Source organism: Anas platyrhynchos, chromosome 22 (genome assembly GCF_047663525.1).
Source record: "Anas platyrhynchos isolate ZD024472 breed Pekin duck chromosome 22, IASCAAS_PekinDuck_T2T, whole genome shotgun sequence".
Classification (NCBI taxonomy): Eukaryota; Metazoa; Chordata; class Aves; order Anseriformes; family Anatidae; genus Anas; species Anas platyrhynchos.
In genome coordinates, this window is record NC_092608.1 from 2,595,152 (window position 1) to 2,613,473 (window position 18,322).

The following is an 18,322-nucleotide window of genomic DNA, read 5'->3' on the forward strand; positions in this document are numbered from 1 at the left end:
TGTGCTATTAATGTGTTTGCATCCAGTATAAATATACAAATCTAATCTGTTTATATATGTAATTTACACACAGCTGTGCTCATGCTCACTTAATACCAGTATTTTCAGCGAGCGAGAGGTATCATGGGAGATCTATTGTTCAAAACAAAAGCTACCAGTGCAGCACCATGGCAGGGGGATCATTATCATTTCAGGATCTCTTGGCATTCCCTTGAGGGAGGCTGCTTAATGACTCGCCGGCTGTGTGCGCGGCTCTGGGTATCCGGAGCGGGCCCTGGTGGTGCTGTGCGCCTCCACAGCGCCACGAGGCTTCGGGGCCGAGCCCCTGGTGCTCAGCTCGGGATGGAGGGTGTAATGCTGCAGGAATACGGAGTGACCCCAATGGGAGGGAGAGCGAAGTGCTCAGCACCTTTTAGGCCTTGCTGCTTGTCTTTTCCTGTCCGTAAAGGCCAGGTGATCTTACAGGCATATGGCCTGGGGGTGTATGGGTTTATGGCACTTAGATGACCAGCAATGCACTCTCAAGAGCTGCTTTGAAAATCCAATGAGAATGTTGGTGCCCTTAAATATAGATGGGTATCTAATGAACACCATAAAAATGTTTCTTTTTTTTTTTCATATTATCTTTGAGTTAAAGGCCTTGGTGAAAAAAAGAATTTGATTTTCAGATTATGAAGCTCAAAGGAGAATTTTGCCTGGAGAAAAAAATATTAATTGCAACAAATACACAAGAAAAATAAGCAGAGCGCTATCTATTAAGGGTGAATTTGTTTTTAGTATGTGTTGTGAACTAAGGTCGCAATCTGCTTAATGAAGAAAATAATCACGTATATTTTGGAGGTAAAGTGTGCTTTTAACAACAAAAAGTACCCATACACACCCACCCACCGACATATAAGATTCTCCTCTTCCAGTGCCTCTCCGCAGAGCCATCACCTGCCTGTGCCTTCCCTCTTGGCCTGGCAGTCTGGAAGCACATTTGTGACCCAATTCTTGAAGCATTTACCTGTTCAGAGTCACGGAAGGGGCACATTAAAAAAGCAAACAGCACAACCCCCCCAACAAGAAACGCCACTTTTCCCAAAACGGGTCATTCCAAAGCGTGTAGGTGGTGATCAAGCAGCAGCAGCTGGTGTTGAGGGGGTGGCTGGCAGGTATTAGTGCTCGTGCTTCGCTGCCACCGTGAGCTACTGCTCCTAGGTAGGGCAAAGCATCGCTGCACCGCTGCTTGCCACTGCTCCACGACCTTCTGCAGGCCAGGCGGATCTGGGAAGCGCTTGTGGTCATGGAGCAGAAGCATTCGCACTGCAGGAGAGGGTTGCAGACCTCTTCAAGCAGTTGCCAGAGCCACCCTGTGAACGGTTTCTCCTACCTCTCTGTTTGTGTCAGGGAAGAGCAATGAGGCCCTGTAACCACAACCTCTGCCTCAGTGCAGAATTATTGGGAGAAGACTCGAACGTCTGGTTGGTGACAGCCCTGCTTGCTGTAGGACATGAAGTGCTATGGTAGATACGGGACACAGCAGTCCCATCCCTAACCTGAAACATGCTCTAGGCTAAAGGCAGGTGACCCTAAGCAAGCAGTAGAGGCACAGATATTTCTCCAGAGATCTACTTCAGCTTCCACTTATGTGCATGAGATGTGCTCGTGCCCCTCCGATGCGGTGTCTCCGACGGTGAGGCCAGGGCAGCGGCATGCAGAGATGCTAAGGGAAGGCTCACGGAGCCTCTGCATTAAACAAGTTTGCCAGCTGGGTGATTTTTGCAAGCTTGCTGTTAACTGATGTAACGAGCAGCAGCACGAGGATCCAGTGCGAAGGGTAAAACTGCTGGCTACTTCAAAATTAAATTTAAAAAACATAAAGCAGAGTTACGGTAGTGACAGGAAACAATAAAACAAAGGAAGTTCAGATGAGGTTGAAGCATATCCTGTTCTCCCAGCAGCAGGCCATATTAAAGGAACACAGCAGAGGCCTGAATATAGATTTTTCTTGACAGTTCCTTTCCCAGCGGACTGATTTTAGAGGTTTCGGGTGAGCTTTGCTGGGTCATGATGCTCGTTCCACACGCTACGGTTGTAACCTAAAATATCCTCTTACCTTGGAACAGTCTCCTTCGTGGCCCAAGGATGGGCATCCTTAGGCTGAGAAATTCCTCTGGAGTCTCCCTCCAGCCCCCTCCCCTGCTGCTAGAAATGGAATTTTCCCCCTCTTTTCTTCTGTAGCTTTCTGTCCTCTTCATGTGGTGGGACTTGAGCCTCTTAGCATTGTGCCATGGAAGTGTTTGACTCGGTGACCAGACAGTGTCTGTCCATCTCCATCTGCTTCTCTATTGTGCAGCCGCCCAGGCTCGGTGCCAGGCTGCGTTCCCTGTAACATAAAACACCTTTTTTGGTTCCTGCTGGAATCACTTGCTTGAGCAGTACTTGGTCCTGTCTGCTACTGAGCACACACAACTCCTTTGAGGTAACGATACAGCGAATATTAACAGCATTTTCTGCTATAGCCAGCTGTAATTTGGTGGGACGATAATTGTGAACACGGGAAGTTCTGTTCTGTTGGCGTCTTCAGGTTAACCTGTCTCCTTGTCTTAAGGCAACTGTCGGGATACTTCTGTTCCTGGAGGACAGTATGTATCATTTAACCTTATCAGCAAATGCCTTTATTTGCACTGTACACACATAAGCGAAATATAATGTTAAAAACCAGCCAAGCTTTTAATAAAATGTACTCTGCGTGCTGAAATCCAGCCAATGTGCGTATACGATGTCTGCATGCTAAAAATTGTTTGGGGCGATCTATAAATGTGCTGAACATTTAAGAGTTTTGCAGATACAACCAAATCTCATTTTCGTTCCAGAATAACTGCCACAATTTTTCATCCTGTGAAATTTAAGAAATAAAGATGCTTTTACGCATTTAGTGTTTATTTGCTGTTAACTATTAAAGCCCTGTAAATCTTCTTAGCGCGTTTGCTATAAAACTTAATAAGGTGCATTAAACGTGGAAGATGGTGACAACTTCAGCTGGCATCTGCCTAGCAAATCTCAGGCCTTTCAAAATGTGCACTGTACCTATTGCTTTCATGATCGTAAAATCTGTATTGGAAAAAAAATCATAGTGTTTTCCACTCTAACTTCCCTTTTTTATACGCTCATAATTTAAGGAAATGTTTGAGAGAAGAACTTGTTGTTCTTGGACATGGTCTAAAGAGGGGATTTTTTTTTTTTAGAAAAATTGAGGAAAAATCCTTATTTGTTGGATTAAGAAAGAACAGAAAAGCCTCTGTATTTGTGTGTTTGCAAATGTATTGCATTACAACATGTTTTTCATTAATTAACCAGGTGGGAGTCGTGGGAAGGGAAAGAAATAACACATGGCTTCTCTTAAAGAAAATACATTTGATCTAAACCCAATTGAAGCATCACCTCAGAAGAGACATATTAGTAGGAGTTACAAATTTGCGGTTTTATCACTCATCCTGCCTTTCTGAAGCCCATGAGGCTTCCGTTTGAAAATCTTAAATTGATTAAACTGGTTATTTTTTACTAGATGTTATTCTTGTGTGCTTTTAGAGCCAGCCGTATCTTCGATTTGTGCAGTAAACAAGATGAAAAGTGAACTGGGAGCCTCAGTTCCCAGTTAAAACCTGGGGTGCTGAATTTCAGCATGCAGCAGCAAATTTTTCCTGCCAAGCTGTAGTCTCTTGATAATAGAAACCCTGACGCATAACCTTAACTACAGCTTTGCAATGGCATTATCATCACATTGATAAACATGCCATCTGAGCTCTGTTAGTCAGAACATAATGGCTTTGTGTATCTTGTCATGATATTTGTTTCTCGGGATAAAATATGGGACCTGCAAGGAACACATATGCAAACATTAACATGCTTGTTCCTTGTTCTTCCTTGGTTATTTATAGCTCCCTGTATACACATCGGAGCAGGATACTGTAGAACCTAATAAATTTTACTGGGGAAGCTCAAATTATAAAGTGGCATTAGGAGATCTTGTGTTCTGGCTGGTCAATAGCCATGGTAACCACTTCATAAAATATCTCTGACTGTCAATATTGACTGACCTAGCAAGCCATGGGATTTCCTAATGCTGCTTCACAACAATAATTACCCGTAGTATTTTTGTCAGCTGTGTTACAGTTTGTCTTTGGTGACAGCACAAACAATAATGCTGACAGTCCTGTCACATGTCGAACTTTAAAACATTACTTAAGTGGTAAAATTGGAATGTTTATCTTAATTTTTCAAAATACAGAATTTGGATTTTCAAACCACTGTGTTCTAGAGCCACTTTGTTTTTTTTTACCAGAGCTCCATTCTCATGCATCCATGGGTTTAAGGCTCTTTAATTCGTTGGCTGTTGTTTGCTGATACCTTCTGTGAGTGCCACATCTTCTGCACTGTTAAAATGCAGCCATAAAATTTGTTGCATGTCATTTGTGCAGAGGAGAGAGAATTCAAACGGCATTAGGCAGCCTGTTTTATGACAGACAGGAGAACAACAGGTCGCTTCTGATTTGGTGTGTGACTATTTGGTTCTCAATATTTAAATGTGTTTAGGAGAGGTCTCTGTTGTGCTGGACTTGGAGAAAAGCAGTAGCTGGTTTTGTTGCGGGCTGAGCAAGAGCTGAACATAATGCCTGAATTAATGGAAGAACAGGAAGGAAAACGTGGAAGAGAAAATGTTTTTTTTAAAAAAAAGCTCCTTAAGTTCAGATTTTCTAAGTTTATTGAACTGCTTTTTATGTGTGGTTGTTGAGAAGAGTGGCTGTCTCGTGCCTTTGAGTAGACACAACTATTTTATAGCTTCTTGTGCTGCCTCAGTGGCCTGGTGCTCATTTTATACGACACTGATAAAGGTGGCAGCATAATTGGCCGGGGTTTCAGAGCGGCAGAAGGACGCCTTCAGTCACGTTTGGAAACCTGGGGCGGCGTTTCAGGCTCCCTCAGACAGGCTCTGCTAGGCTGACGTTGCCAGTAGGGATTTTTGATGTCTCCTGAGTCAAATGGAAAACAGTTTGTCATAGCTGGTTGGTTTGTTTGGTTGGTTTTGTTTGCTTTAGATTTTAATAGTTGAACGAGAACACGAAGCAAATGTAAAAGAGTTTGATTTGAAACCTTCTTAAGAAGATAAATAGACTTCTCCCCTGAGAATTCAGGTACACCGTAGTAAATGTTAGGTAAAACGAGGAATAGGAAGCCAGGCCTTTCTTCTTTATGGGGTTGCACTCTCCTGTTCCTTGTGCTTTTCACCCATGGCTGGGGTCTCACCGCTCTGGTTTCTCCTCCTTCCCCCCGGCTTTTCATGTCGAGTTCTCCCATATGCTGTTAGCTGATGCCACAGAAGTGCTGTACTGCTGATAGCGCCCAGGAGGCAGTGGTGTCGACAGTCCGAGTTCATTTTGGTTTGCCTGCTCTTAAATCCTCCTCCATGTAGTTGGTTTTCATTCTTTGCCATAAGTTGTAGCCAGGAACAGCGCTGCTCTTTCGGGATGCCGGGGCTGGCAGGAGGAGGATGGTGCCACTGCCATCTTACCTAGCCCAGAAGCACAAGGCGGCAGAGGTGTGTACATGGTGTCCCCCTCTCGGTGTAATGAAAATTCCTCGCCATTCACATGGTAAACAGCCAGAGGTATGCATGCGAATCAGCCCACAGGCTGTGGGCAGCTTGGTATCTGGTGATCTTTGGGTGTGCAGGGCTGGGACCGTGCCATTAATCCATGGGGCCCGGTGCAGGATCCCGAACACCCCAGGCTCTGAACACGACGCCTGCATGCTGGGTCCCCTGGTTTAGGAGGGACCTGGTTTTAGGTTTGAGCCCCAACGCACAGGGTTGAGATCTCAGAGCGTGGACCAGGGGCTGTTTGTTTGTGTCCCTGTGCCCCCAGGTGGTTTTGTGGGAACCCTGGTGGTCTTAATGGTTTGGAGGGTTGGGGTGAGGTGAGGAAATGTTTGTGATTCTGTTAAAGTCCCCTCAGGTGGGAGCAGGTCTGCCCAGTGATGTGGTGGGCACTTGTGGGGCGTGCAGAGCGCTGCTGTGGCAGAAAATTGGTAGCCCTTCCTCAAATTCCCTAGCCTCCACACAGCGTGGAAGCCCCTAATCCCCTGCCCACCTCCCTCAGGTCGGTGTTTGCAGGAAGACTTAGTCCAGAAGGCACTAAGCCAGCCTGCTGGGTGCGTTTGTACTCGGGGAGCTGCCTCTGCTCCTCTCCTTCGTGCCCCGCTCCCCTTCCCTCACAGGCAGCGCTCGCTTCGTGCCCTCCGGGCTCGGGCCTTCATCTCCCCGCCGCCGTGCCGGGAAGGGGAGGAGAGCCGCGGGGGGCAGCCGGGGGCTCCGGGAGGGTTTTGTGGGGTTGTGTTTTGTGGGGTGTTGTGTGCGTGTGGGGCGATCCAGGCCGCCTTTTGCGGCGCGCCCGCGGCGCCCAGCCCCGCCGCCATCACACGCTGGGCGGCCGCCGCCTCCCGCCCGGCCCCCGGCTCGCCTCAGCTCCCGGCGGCCGCTCCGCGCCGCTCCGCCCGGCCCCCGCCGCCCTTCTCCCCGCTGCCAGCGGCCCCCGGAGCCGGGGTCGAGTCCCGGAGGGACCCCGGAGCTTCCCCGCGGAGCCCCCCCGGGCCCCCTGAGCTGCTGCGGAGCCGGCGGAGGGAAGCGGCGGAGCCGCCGGGGGGGAGCTTCCCCGGGAGCGGGCGTCAGGAAGGGCGAAGCCGGGGGGGAACGCGTTGAGCCCCCCGGCACCTCCTGCGGAGCCTCCTCCTCCTCTTCCTCCTCCTCTTCCTCCTCCTCCTCCCCTCCGCCGCCTTCCTCCCGCTCGGGCAGCAGCGCTGAGGGACGCGCGGCGGCGGATTGCGGCCGTCGCGGAGAAGGAGCGGCTGCGGTACTGACTTTCTTCTTCTAAAGCTTCAAACGCTGCAAGTTTGGCATAGCAAGGGATCTGGCTCGATTTTTTTTTTCTCTTTTTCGGGGGCTTTTCGGAGCCTTTTCTGCCCGCTCCGTCGCTGCGTACGTGTACGTTTCCTTCCATCGGCAGTCCTTGCGCTCTGAACTGTTTGGCAGTTGTGCTGATTACCGAGATCTTTTTGTTTTCCCCTCTGCTGACATGCTATTTTTGTTATCTTTTATCGCAGAAACGTTTTATTAAGGGGTTGAGGCAGTACGGCAAGAACTTCTTCAGGATCCGAAAGGAGTTGCTTCCGAATAAGGAGACCGTGAGTACATTCGGACTTTATGTAATTTGCTTTTTCTCCTGCTGCTTCAGCGTTTGATCTGGCAGAACTGCTTCCTTTTCGCCCCGAATTTGATCCCTTTCGGATTAATATGAGAGAAAACGTACGGCCGGAAAAGGTGGCTGTAATTTTGAGTGCAGTTTTTAGGTCTTAGCATGAAGGCTGTTACATAAAATCGGCGTCGTTGCTGGACCAAGTCATTAAGGTTGGATGAAGCGCGTTTCTGGGGGACGAAATCTAATTTTAAATCCTGACGTTACGAGGGGATAATACATTCGTGCCACCAAGTTGGGCTCGGATGGCAGCGGGTAATTAAAGAAAGCCGAAAACAAAACACAATCTAATTGAAGGTGGAGGAAGGAGGAGGTATGTGCCGCTGCCGCGACCTGCACCAGCCGTGGTGGCGTTTTTAACTCTTCCCTTCCTGAAGTATGCGGACAGCAGAGGTGGAACTTGAGTTTCTGAATCGATCCGAACTTCATCAGGCTGCCGAACTGTCAAATGCTATTAAAAAGCCTGGCAAGTGCTTAGGAGGAGGGCGGGCAGGGAGGAGTGGTTGACTTCTTCAAAGGAAAGGAGGGTTGGGAAGCCTTGGGAATCTAGTTAGTTTTCCATTAGTCCTAATTGCCGAGCCTCTCTAGAAGCTTCGGTTTCCATTCTGCAGGTGTCATTTAACTGCTGGGAGGGCGGTTTTGGAAAGCAGTATTCATGTTCCTTCTGAATTTAGAAGGGGAATAACTCCACGAAAAGTGAGGCGGGGTAACTGTTTTTTAGGATTTTCAGTGCGCTTGCATTAATGGTTCTGAAAATATTTATTTAAAGCATAACCAAGAAGAGGTTGTTTAGACTTCTTGTTTGTTTGGAACTTGGATGAAAGGAAGACACTGCTGGGAAAATATTTTACCACCTGTAAAACCTGCGTACTGGAAGATGTTTCCTTTCTCCCCTTCTGAGATGTTCTTGTGACGTGACCCGGTGCTATCAGTCTTTCATCAGTAAATAGCTAATAAGTGTGTGAGTCAAATAGGAAGGGGAGGGTGAAGTGATTCGTGGGGTGCCTCAAACAGTGTCTCTGTTCACTGATTGCATTGAGAACGACAGGGAAACTTAATTACTGAGCAAGTGTAGGTAGACCTTGCTTTGGTATTTAGATGGATTTTGAGGCACGAAGGCCTGGTGTTGGAAAGATGGCAGCTTAAGAGGAATGCTGAAATAATGTGCTCCTAGCAGCACGTAGCCAGCTTCAGCAGCCCTTTCCTCTCTGCTTTGGAGCAATTCCTAGCAATGGATTTAGGACAAGTTTGTGTTTACTTTAGAACAGATTCTTCTGACGGAGAAGTTACCAAGAGGCAAAATTACTGTTTAAAAGTTTGAATTACAGTGAGTATGAAATACAACTTGAAATAAAACACGTCTCTTTGTGCTAGAGAAAAAGAGTTTGCAGGAGAAAAGAAAAAACTAAAGACCTGAGAGCTGGGGGCATGTGCCTGACCCTGTTTCTGCTACTTGACTTCTGCTGTTTGCACTTGGATATCAGGCCCAAGGCTCTGTAGAAGGTTTGCAAGTGGTGTGAAATTTGATACAGGCTATTATTGTGCGAGTGTTAGATTTTTGTTTCATTAGTTCTAAATTTTTACTGTCGGGAAGACTAACTACCAAGTTTGAGCAACTGGAAGCCGTGTGTTCGTGGTTTTGAGCAGGCTGTTTTAGCCTCTAGTGGTAACTGATCTACAAGTAACCTTTGACCGACAACAGATTGTTTAATCTCTGTTTCCTATTTTTGCCCACAGGTCTCCCTTCTGCTCTCTTTTAATTCCCACTGTGTTTTCAGACAAAATTTGCAGCATTTTTACTGTAGTAAGACCCACAAGATAAAGGCTGTAGTAAATAGTATCTGACTATCCAGTTTTGCTTTTCCTCCTTAGAGTGGTATGAGGAATATTGCAAATTACAAGGTTCTGGAATTAATTTGTATATTTTTAGGTCACTAGAATAATTTCAGAGACTTTGCCTGTCATTCTTCTGTTGCGATGTGAAGTAACCCCCTAGCAATTCCAGAAATGCTAGAAAACAGGCCTTATTTTCCTGTTTAGCCACCATATTAACATGAGGTAGAACTCTAAAAGCCTTTATAGGCACACAAGGGAACTACAGCAACTCCCAAGTCCTGCAAAAGCTGCTTGAAAATGAGACAGGGACATTCTCGAAGTGACTTGCCCTAAATGGAAACCAGGTTATAGGTCAGTACAGCCTACACGCTTCTTATTTATTAGGAGTTTACCTAACCAGTCGCTGAAGTCTGTGGCGAGGGGAGGCAGGGTTTTTTTTTTCTTCTCTGGAAAACCCACTTCAAGTTAAATCTCCTTATTTTCTTGCTTTTTGTATAATGCATGCCTTTTCTAGACGCTTAGGCTGCTTTCTCTGGGAAAGAACTCCTAATGCCTCCGTAAGCCCTGCAGTTGGAACATTGCAGTGGTGGGAGATAAGTAATACAATAGAAATACCAAATTATCGTGAAGGCTAGGCCTATTTTATATTAAATCAAGCTGATGCTACTGGAAAGGAAGTCAGAAACAAGAGGTTAATATGGCACTCTTTCTTTTGTAATATTGGAAGATGTATAGTGGCCATGGAGAGGTGAGAATTGAGCCATACTGTAGGAAGTTTTCACAAGCATGTTAAGAAATGCCCTATTTGAGCTGTGCCTTTTGCTTTTTTCCCTCTCCGCAGTTCATGAGAGCTGTTAAGAAACCCCTGTGCTCCTCAGTGTGTGTTTTAACTAATAGAACACGTTTTTTTCAGCGTTTTTAACGTAGTTACTTCTAAATGAATAACCAGCCAGCAAAGATCTTCATGAAAGAAAATACTGACTGCATATCAAAGCAGTATTTTTGTTTAGGTCTTCACTCATCCAGTTTATTTCAAAGCAATTATGTCTAAGAGAGGTTCCCAGTGGGCACGAGCGTAAATAGCTGTAGCATTCTTTCTCTTCAGGCTTTTATGAGCAAGAGACACGGGAACTAAACCAGCTCTTATCTGAGCATGCCCCCTGCTGAAACGGGAGTGCTGAGGTTGATTAAGGAAAGCCACTGGCTTTAAGGCTGGATCAGCATTAACCGTATGATGCTCTGGAGAAAAATTGCCTCCATGTAGATGGGCTTAAATACAGCTTCTGAAACTTCCTTGGGTTTCCACTCAACTCTGCCCTAAATGTATCTGTCCCTCCATTCCCGTGTGTCCTTCCTTTCCCCTTCCTCTTGAGTAGCTCTCTCTTGTCGCCCTGTTTGGGAAGTCCCCTCAAGTCTTTGGGTCATGCTTACATTTTGGATTTTTCCCCATGGTAAGCCATGAACTTTCAGAGAAGTCTTTGTGACACGACCAGTTTTCGTGAGTAGCTTCCATTTGAATTCCTGTGCTGTGAGATGCAAGATAAACAGCTGGCAGCAAGGTTTCATAATTATCTGATTTGGCTTTGTCTGTGCTTTTTTCTTCCTGTTTTGGGTTAATTCGCTAAAACTTGGTGATATACAGGGTTCTCAAAGCGTTAACGATCCCCACTCCGAATTCTTCAGGTGATTGCACTGAACTGCTTGAATTGGAGAGCTTCAGAAGTACCAGCATTTATGGGCCCATGATAAATGGACTTAAATGCCTACAAGATCAGGGCATGACTTTCTGGGTTCTTCTAAATAGCTTAGCTCTGTGTCATTGATGTGCGAGAGGTAAATAGAAACACGGGGCCAGGAGGGGGACACCACATCACGGTGTCAGAGCCAGGTCCTCTCCCACTGGAGCTCCTGCAGCCCCCTTTGTGTTAAATATTTTGTCTGACCAGCAAAACTCCAACATCTAGGCCACCAGAAGTGGAGGGGATGTAAGTGAATGTCCCATTGGTAGCTGTGCTTAGGTTTAAGCCTAATACCATGTGTTAGTCACTGGCCACCACATTTGCTGCAGTTGAATCCAGGCTTTGGAAACATCTTCCATGGGAACAGGCCCAAGTGCTTATTAAGTGCTTCTGCCTATTTTTAAAAGTGGGGCTGACACCTCCCCGAAATGCTTTGAGGTTCTTGAATGACTCCTCCTGCATTCATCAGAAGGGTTTATGGTGCAGGGATTGTGACCGTGGTCTGATTGTCTGCTCGTCTCTTCCCCTGGTGAGCCTTGAGGAGCCGCTTGCTGAGGGAGAAGTCTAAAAAGAGAACAGTGAACCTTTGTGGAGACTTGCAGGCTTTGGTCTAATTTTGTTTTGAATTTCTCTGTTCAGCACATAGGCATCTCTGCTGTGTATGATTTTTGGTTTGGCTGCTTGGCAAGAGACAGCAGAGTGCGATCTGAAGGTCTTACCTCTGGGTGGATGCTTCTGGATTTAGCCTTAAAACGCAGTGTAAATAAAAGTAATGAATATCAACTGCCTCCCTTAGATCAAAATACCTGCAGGGTGCTTTCTCATGTGCCTGCAGACTAAACGTGCACCGATTTCTTCTTTAGGAAAAATATTCTCTGTTATGGTAGTAAAAATCCTCCTGCCCAAACGAATGCTGTTTGGGATTTGTCCCTGAGACTAAATAAGCTGTCCTCTGTTAATGTTAGGAGGCAACACGAGTGCAATGGGAGCTTTCAGCACAAACTTCTGTTTAATTTTAGATTGGAGTTTAGCTAAACAATTTTATTCTTGCCTCATTAATGCTTAATCTCGTGTTACATAATACACAATATTGGCTTCCTGAGTAGCTCTTAAATATAGCACAAATGTGCGGTGGCTGAAAGGTCACGGTGGCTGCCATATGTGGAGCCTGGCAAGGTGTTTGTCCTCCGACCATCACGGCTCTGTGCTGTGCTGGTTGGGGCAGTGCAAAATGCCACGGGGCACACGGGTGGCAACCGTTCTCCTGCAGCATAATTGCTCAAATCGCGGCTTCCCGTTAATAAAGAGGGGGATAATTAGGTGAATATCTTTAGGTCCCTTAGAAGAAAGTGATTAGTTAGCCCCACATCGAGTTTTTAACATTTACACCCAGTGGTGTAACTTACTTTTAGCAGTAGCTGAATTGGGTTGTGGCTGCGGGCTGGGCGTTATCGCTGCTCTCCTTTCCCAAAAGAAATAGGTTTTGTTTGATGGTGCATTCCCCTAACGAGAGCATATTAATACACTGCGTGGTCCAGCCCTATTATTTCCTGACTTGCCTTTGCTGCAGGAGCGTTCAGAAAGGGACGAGCTGCGCAAGCCTTTTCTGTTTGAAAGCTGAACCTTTTTCCTTAATAACTTGCTGTAGCCTCGATGCAGGCAGAGCTGAAATTTTCCATTAGGGTTTGAAGTGACTGCCAACATAAACAGCCACTGCTTCTTTTCATTTCAGCTCTGCTCGCTGCTGCTAGCGCTTCCATCGCACGGCTGTTACACTCGGAGGGTTTTGTTCTTGGTAAAACAGGGACTGGGCTTCACGTTTTAAAAACGATAGCCTAGGACTTTTTTTTTTTTTTTTAATACAGTCACAGCAGATATCCTACTGGGCCCCAGCTCTGAAAGCAGGCCGGGGCATCGGTTGGTTGCTTTTCCTGTCTAAGTGAAACCATCGGGTCATTTGCATAACAAACTTCTGTAGGGAACATGTTGCCATTTTTATTTTTTTGCCCCCTTTTTTTTTAAATTAGTGACTAGCTGAGCTGACGGGGGGGGGACGACGACACACACTCTAAATGGGAATGCTTGGCTTTCAGATAAAGCAGGGTACCAAGGAGGCATACAGTAATCCACTTCATGCTTCTCCCCAGGAGCAGAATAAGCAAGCCAGAGAATTTTAGGAAATGCTGAAAAAGCTGATTTTCTGAGAAGCTGAGCTCAGATGGAGGTATTCCTAGATTGAAGTGGCGCCGAGCTAAAAGCTGTTCACAATGACCAGATCATCTGAGGGGTGCTGGGGATGTGTGCTCAGTGCGATTCAGCTCGTTTCTGAAAGTCTAACTGTTAAACCTATTGCAAATGTCATCATTTTATTGGATAATAGAACTGGAGGTTTCAAAAGGTCCTAAAGAAATGTGAGAGTTGTGCTTTACCTCTGGTGTACACCGTGTTGACTTCATCTCCAGAGCTGAGCTGGGTCTTGGAGGTGAGTAGAGCTGCCAGCTGCCTGCTTTGGGTAGGCAATGGTTCCTACCCTGTGGTTTACACATTGCTGTCCCTTTTCTTTTTTGTTCACGAGTTTCTTCTTCAAACATAGCATATTCTGGAGTATCTTGCTCCTATCTAAATGCTTGCACTGGGAGCTGCCTTCTTACATCGACTGGTACCTGCTCACCCAGAGCCACTGATTCCATCGTCCAAAGCCCCCAGACCCTTTAGCCATACCTCTGTCTCTCTCAATTTTACAGCAAGGAAAGCCAGAGATAGAAAATACCTGCTGTGCTTTGTTTTTATTTGGTTTAAATCTCTTAAGCTCGCTTTCTTCATTTTCGATTGCGTTTTACTTTTGTGCTGTGAAGGTAATTTACAGCGTCATCAGCTCAGAAGCTGGGCTGCTTATTTGTGTTTCTCACTAAGAAACCTTTGTAGGTGAAGAGCATAAAAATAGAAGGTGCATTCACTGTGCCAACTGGACTCTAGAATTGCATTTAGTATGGATAATAAATCAACTCTGTTTGCACTCTTTTTTTTTTTTTATATTTTACTTTACAAGATTGAAACCCATTGTTTATTTTTCTCTGAAGGTTTAGAGGTAGGTGGAGGTAAAATATTGTTGCAAGCAAAAGAAGGCCATTAGGCAATTGCATTGTGTTCTGTCAGAGAGCCAAAAGGACAATTTCTGCTTTGTAGGGAAAAGTATGTATTTGAAGATCTAGACCAAGATTATTTGGGAAATTGATACAATATTGTCCCAGTCTTTCTCTCCACAAGTGAGAGGGAACAATGCTTCCATGACTCTTCGTAATCCAGTTGCACCACATTTTCCTTACCTTCTGTTTATAATTCACCAAAGTAAGGCGTTTTATTGTTTTGTTTATTTTTTTGTGAATTCTTTTTTTTTTTTTTTATCTGTGCTGAAGGGAACGTTTCTGTTCATCAACAACTGTGTACTTTTTATTCTGCAGTTTTCTTTCCCTGCGAGGAAAGGTGTTGGCTCTTCTTCTTTTTCAGCAGCTGTCAGATTGCATCAAATCCGCAGACATCAATCCTAAGGTCCTGTGAATCTCAGATACATAAAATAGGTATCTGTTTGAGAAATTGTGCTGTTTATTTTCAGGACGGAGTCTTTTATCCTGGCAACATTCTTTTCCACGGATGCTGTGCACCAAACAAACTTGTGTTTGTTTCCCATCCAGTCAGTGACTGAAGATCTGAAAACTTCGAGCTGGTTTTCAGAAGGGCAAAAATAGACAAGTCATTTGAAACAACAGGGATATTCGTGGAACATCCTGTCCTAGAACAGTGTTAGTGTTACAAAATTTGGGTAACTACAGGAAGAGATTTGTATAATCCTGCCCAGTGTCTGATTTTTGAAATGGCTTAGTGTAGAGAAAGATTCTAGAAGTATCCTCTTGGGGTGCTAGCTTTATATACCCACGGGTGACGCACGAGGATCTCAGGATCTTTAGTCTTGCACTCAAAAGGCAGCGCTGTTAGGTTTCTGCAGGTGAGGAGCTGAGGCAGAAGCAAGCCTAGTGACCTGCTCAGGGAAACAGAAAACATCTGTGGCAAAGCAGGAAGATACGCCCTGATGTCCTTAATACTATTTATACCATTTATATTTATACTGTATTATTGGTATAAAAATGGCGTTGAACAAATCGTGTCCTGTAAGTACTTGATTTAGTCACTGGAAGATGTACGTGGCTCAGTGGCTTTGTTTTATGGCACGTTACACAGGTTTTTAAGCTTTAATGTGGCATTCTAAGGTGATACTGTCCATTTTTGGGTGGAAAAAAAGCCCTGAAGGGGACAACACAATGTAGGCCTCAAGTTGGAGGAGCAATGTATTGGTGCTGCAGATGATACCTGCCTGGGACAACACCCGCCTAGCTCAGGGTGTTTGGAAGAGCTACCCAGGTGTTGTCTCGAGTGTGTGTTCACCATCCAAGGGACAGATTACCATTTCAGAAGGTATCACAGCAGTTTCCTTTGAATGTTCAAGCTCAAGAAGTAAATGTGCATAGTTTAACCTGCTGTGAGGTTCGTGCTTACAGGGCAGTCGGGGTGATGTGAAGCTCCTGGGGGTGCAGAGCAGCCAGCGGTTCCGTAACGCGGATACCCAGACAGTTGAGGACCAGGATGCGTGGCACAGCAGCACACACACACCTTTGGGGGCAAACAGTTGTGCACCAGAAGAAGCCATCAGGTGTTGGCGGATAGTAAACTCTACTTTTAATGCGTCTTGCCCGTCCCACTGGGCATGAAATTCAGTTTCCACACAACAGATCATCGGCCTTAATCGTTGCTTCCTGCCCCAGATGGCACCGTAAGAACTGTGTGTATCTGGTGTTCTCTTGGCGTAAAATCAGCCCCCAAATACATTATTCAGTCGTAAATATCCTGTAATATGCTGCTATAACTGTACCGAGAGCAAGACAACAATAACTTGGGCAGACAGATGCACTCGTTTTGTCAGTTTTGTTTCAAGACAGCTGTAAAAAAGAAGCAGTGCTTGATTGCTGGATTGCTGGGGTTTGTTTTTCGTTTTTTTTTTTCCTTGCCAAGGAAAACTCCCTGGAATTATACAGATTGTGGAATAAACGGAACGGGGAGTTAAGAATAGTTTAGAATTAAGAATTAAGAATTGTTTCAAGGGGCTGTGGCTAGGGGAAACCAAGGCGGTCTGGGGCGATAACAGGTCCCTGTACTTCAAGGAACATCAGGAGCTGAAATCCCATCTATTGCCATTTCCCCTTCATATTGCTGAAAGAAAGAAAGTGCTTATCAGGCCCCCAAACCACTGATGGTTTCTTAGGGGTGATGGTGTTATCCTTTCGGGTAAACCTGCTGGTTTTGTCCCAGCAGCGTGTCCCTGAGGGACGTGGTGTGTGCCAGGTGATCAGCTCGGTCTACAAGGTGGGAGGAAGGCTGTAAATCCAACCCCAGCCACAGTGTGCCATCAAACCTCCAGTAGCCAAAGCAGCTTCCACAGAAAGCCTTTTCCTTTTTACATCCCATATGTTAAGAAACCTTACAGTGCCGGGGGGAGTTCCTTCTGGGTTGTACCTGTCGAGATGAAAGTTTTCAATTCCTCTTTTCTTCGCAAACACGAAGTTAGAAACTTGCAGGAGATGTGAGTGGGCGAGGGGGTTCCCATGTAATCACGGGGTTTAAGAACTTGGGGTCTTCAGCAATGGCCCGAGTGCCCTGAGATGAATGACAAAATGGGACATGCTGACAGTACTGATGCTTGGGAAGTCCTTACTGGTTCTGGTCACCTGATAAATCGAAATTTGGCAGGGAATGCAGTTTCTTTTTAGCTCCCAAATTCCTGCGCAGCAGTAAGAGAAATCTGCCGTTCAGGAGGTGCTGAGAAGTACTCGGGCTGCCGTGACGAGCCACGTTGTTCCCGCTGGATGGAACAGTTTGTCTCAGCCCTCTCCTCCCTCCCCCAGACATCCTCTCTGTGCTCCCTTTTCCCTTCCTCTGAACTTGCCTGACACACGCTGAATTATTTCGTCCGATGCCTCTAGATCCTAACCTTTACAGAAAGGGAGAGCGCACTCCAGGTTAGAAACCAGCTCATTCCTCATGCAATTTGAGAAGTCCTCCCTGTTGTTTAATTCTTGAGCCTGCTTTGTGCCTGGTGCCTCTTGTTGTGTAAGCACTAGCACATCCCACAGGAACTCCTGATTTATTTTGCTAACTCTGCCCTTCTCTCTGTGGTTCAGAAACCTCTAATGATCTGTGAAGCTCCAAGATTTCTGAGTCGAACAGTAGTAGTTTTAAGAACCTCCTCTACTACATAAAAGTCTTAACACTTTCCACATGCTGCGTTTTTGACCTTCTGAAAAGCTGACCTCACACAAACCGAGCCTGTAGAGGAGCTGGGCGCCCCGGGCTGGGGCTTGTTAGTGCTATTGTGAAATTCGGGGGGGAATGAAAACTCTGGGCTCTTGGCCAGCAAGGAAGATGTGATACAGTCAACGTGTTTGTGTTGCCCTTTGTTACTGTTCGAGTTTGATTAGCTTTGTTTCCGGTAAGCTTAATTATGGTTCTTTTTTTCTTTTCTTTTTCTTTATGGCTCAGAAAGCGATCCTTGCCAAAGCCTGAATCTTTCATTACCTGAATTGCCCGTAGGAGGGAACTGCAGAAATACATCATGCCAACCCCCAAAAAATACAAACCGCCAAACACAAAACAGAAAACCCATTAAACTGTAAAACCAACCCTTTTCTTTTTCTTGTTCTTGCAGCCCTACCGCTGCTGCTTTTTGTATGTTCCTTTTTCTTCCCTGAAGTCTCTTTTAGGCCTTTAGGGTTGATAACGAATTCAGAAAACGTGCAGGGCTAACAGCATTGCTTGGATTTCCTAAGCTAGGACAAGCTCAGCTATCGTGATCTTATGCAGCAGGGTGATGCTTGGAGTCCCATAGCTGGGAACAACCTGGTGAGGACTGTGGGGCACTCGAGGAGAAAATACAGTGCAGGTATTCCATACGCCAACAACAATTAAATCTTGCGTTCTGGAATCACTCCCAGCCCTGCCAGTGCTTTAGCACAAGATGAACTGGTGCTTATCTTAGTGCATTGCTTGCTTTGAGGTTGTCTTTGTACCTTAACGTTGGCCTGTCTTGTTACGGGTTTTGCCTACTAATAGTTTTGATACTCGGGGGTGATACTTTCTTCTCAATTCAGCAGCCCAAGATAAGGAAAGGGAGATTTTGCCATTATAAATGCTCACTTATTATTTTTGAAAGCCCAAAGCGCACAGCGTGTGTTGCCTGCGGAGGAGAAGGTGCGTCCTGTAAGCATCATTACCCCATCACATTGTGCTCGTGGTGCAGCTTTCTTGCCTGTGCAGTGTTCTTCACATTCAATCGCTGTATTTCACTAGAGCTTGACTTCTATGCAACCTGGATGTCACCGAGGACTAGGTTTTCTGCTTAGGATTCTT

The 18,322-nt window shown here is 45.7% G+C and overlaps 1 protein-coding gene across 8 annotated transcripts in view; it reads left to right on the forward strand.

Annotated features, from left to right (window-relative positions):
* Positions 1-18,322, forward strand: part of RERE (arginine-glutamic acid dipeptide repeats) — a 222,513-nt gene that overhangs the window by 167,436 nt on the left and 36,755 nt on the right. For all 8 annotated transcript variants that reach the window (XM_072026842.1, XM_027443353.3, XM_027443354.3 and 5 more), the window contains one exon: positions 7,141-7,221. In XM_072026842.1, the coding sequence (XP_071882943.1) occupies positions 7,141-7,221 (81 nt within the window). The remainder of the gene's footprint in view (positions 1-7,140; positions 7,222-18,322) is intronic.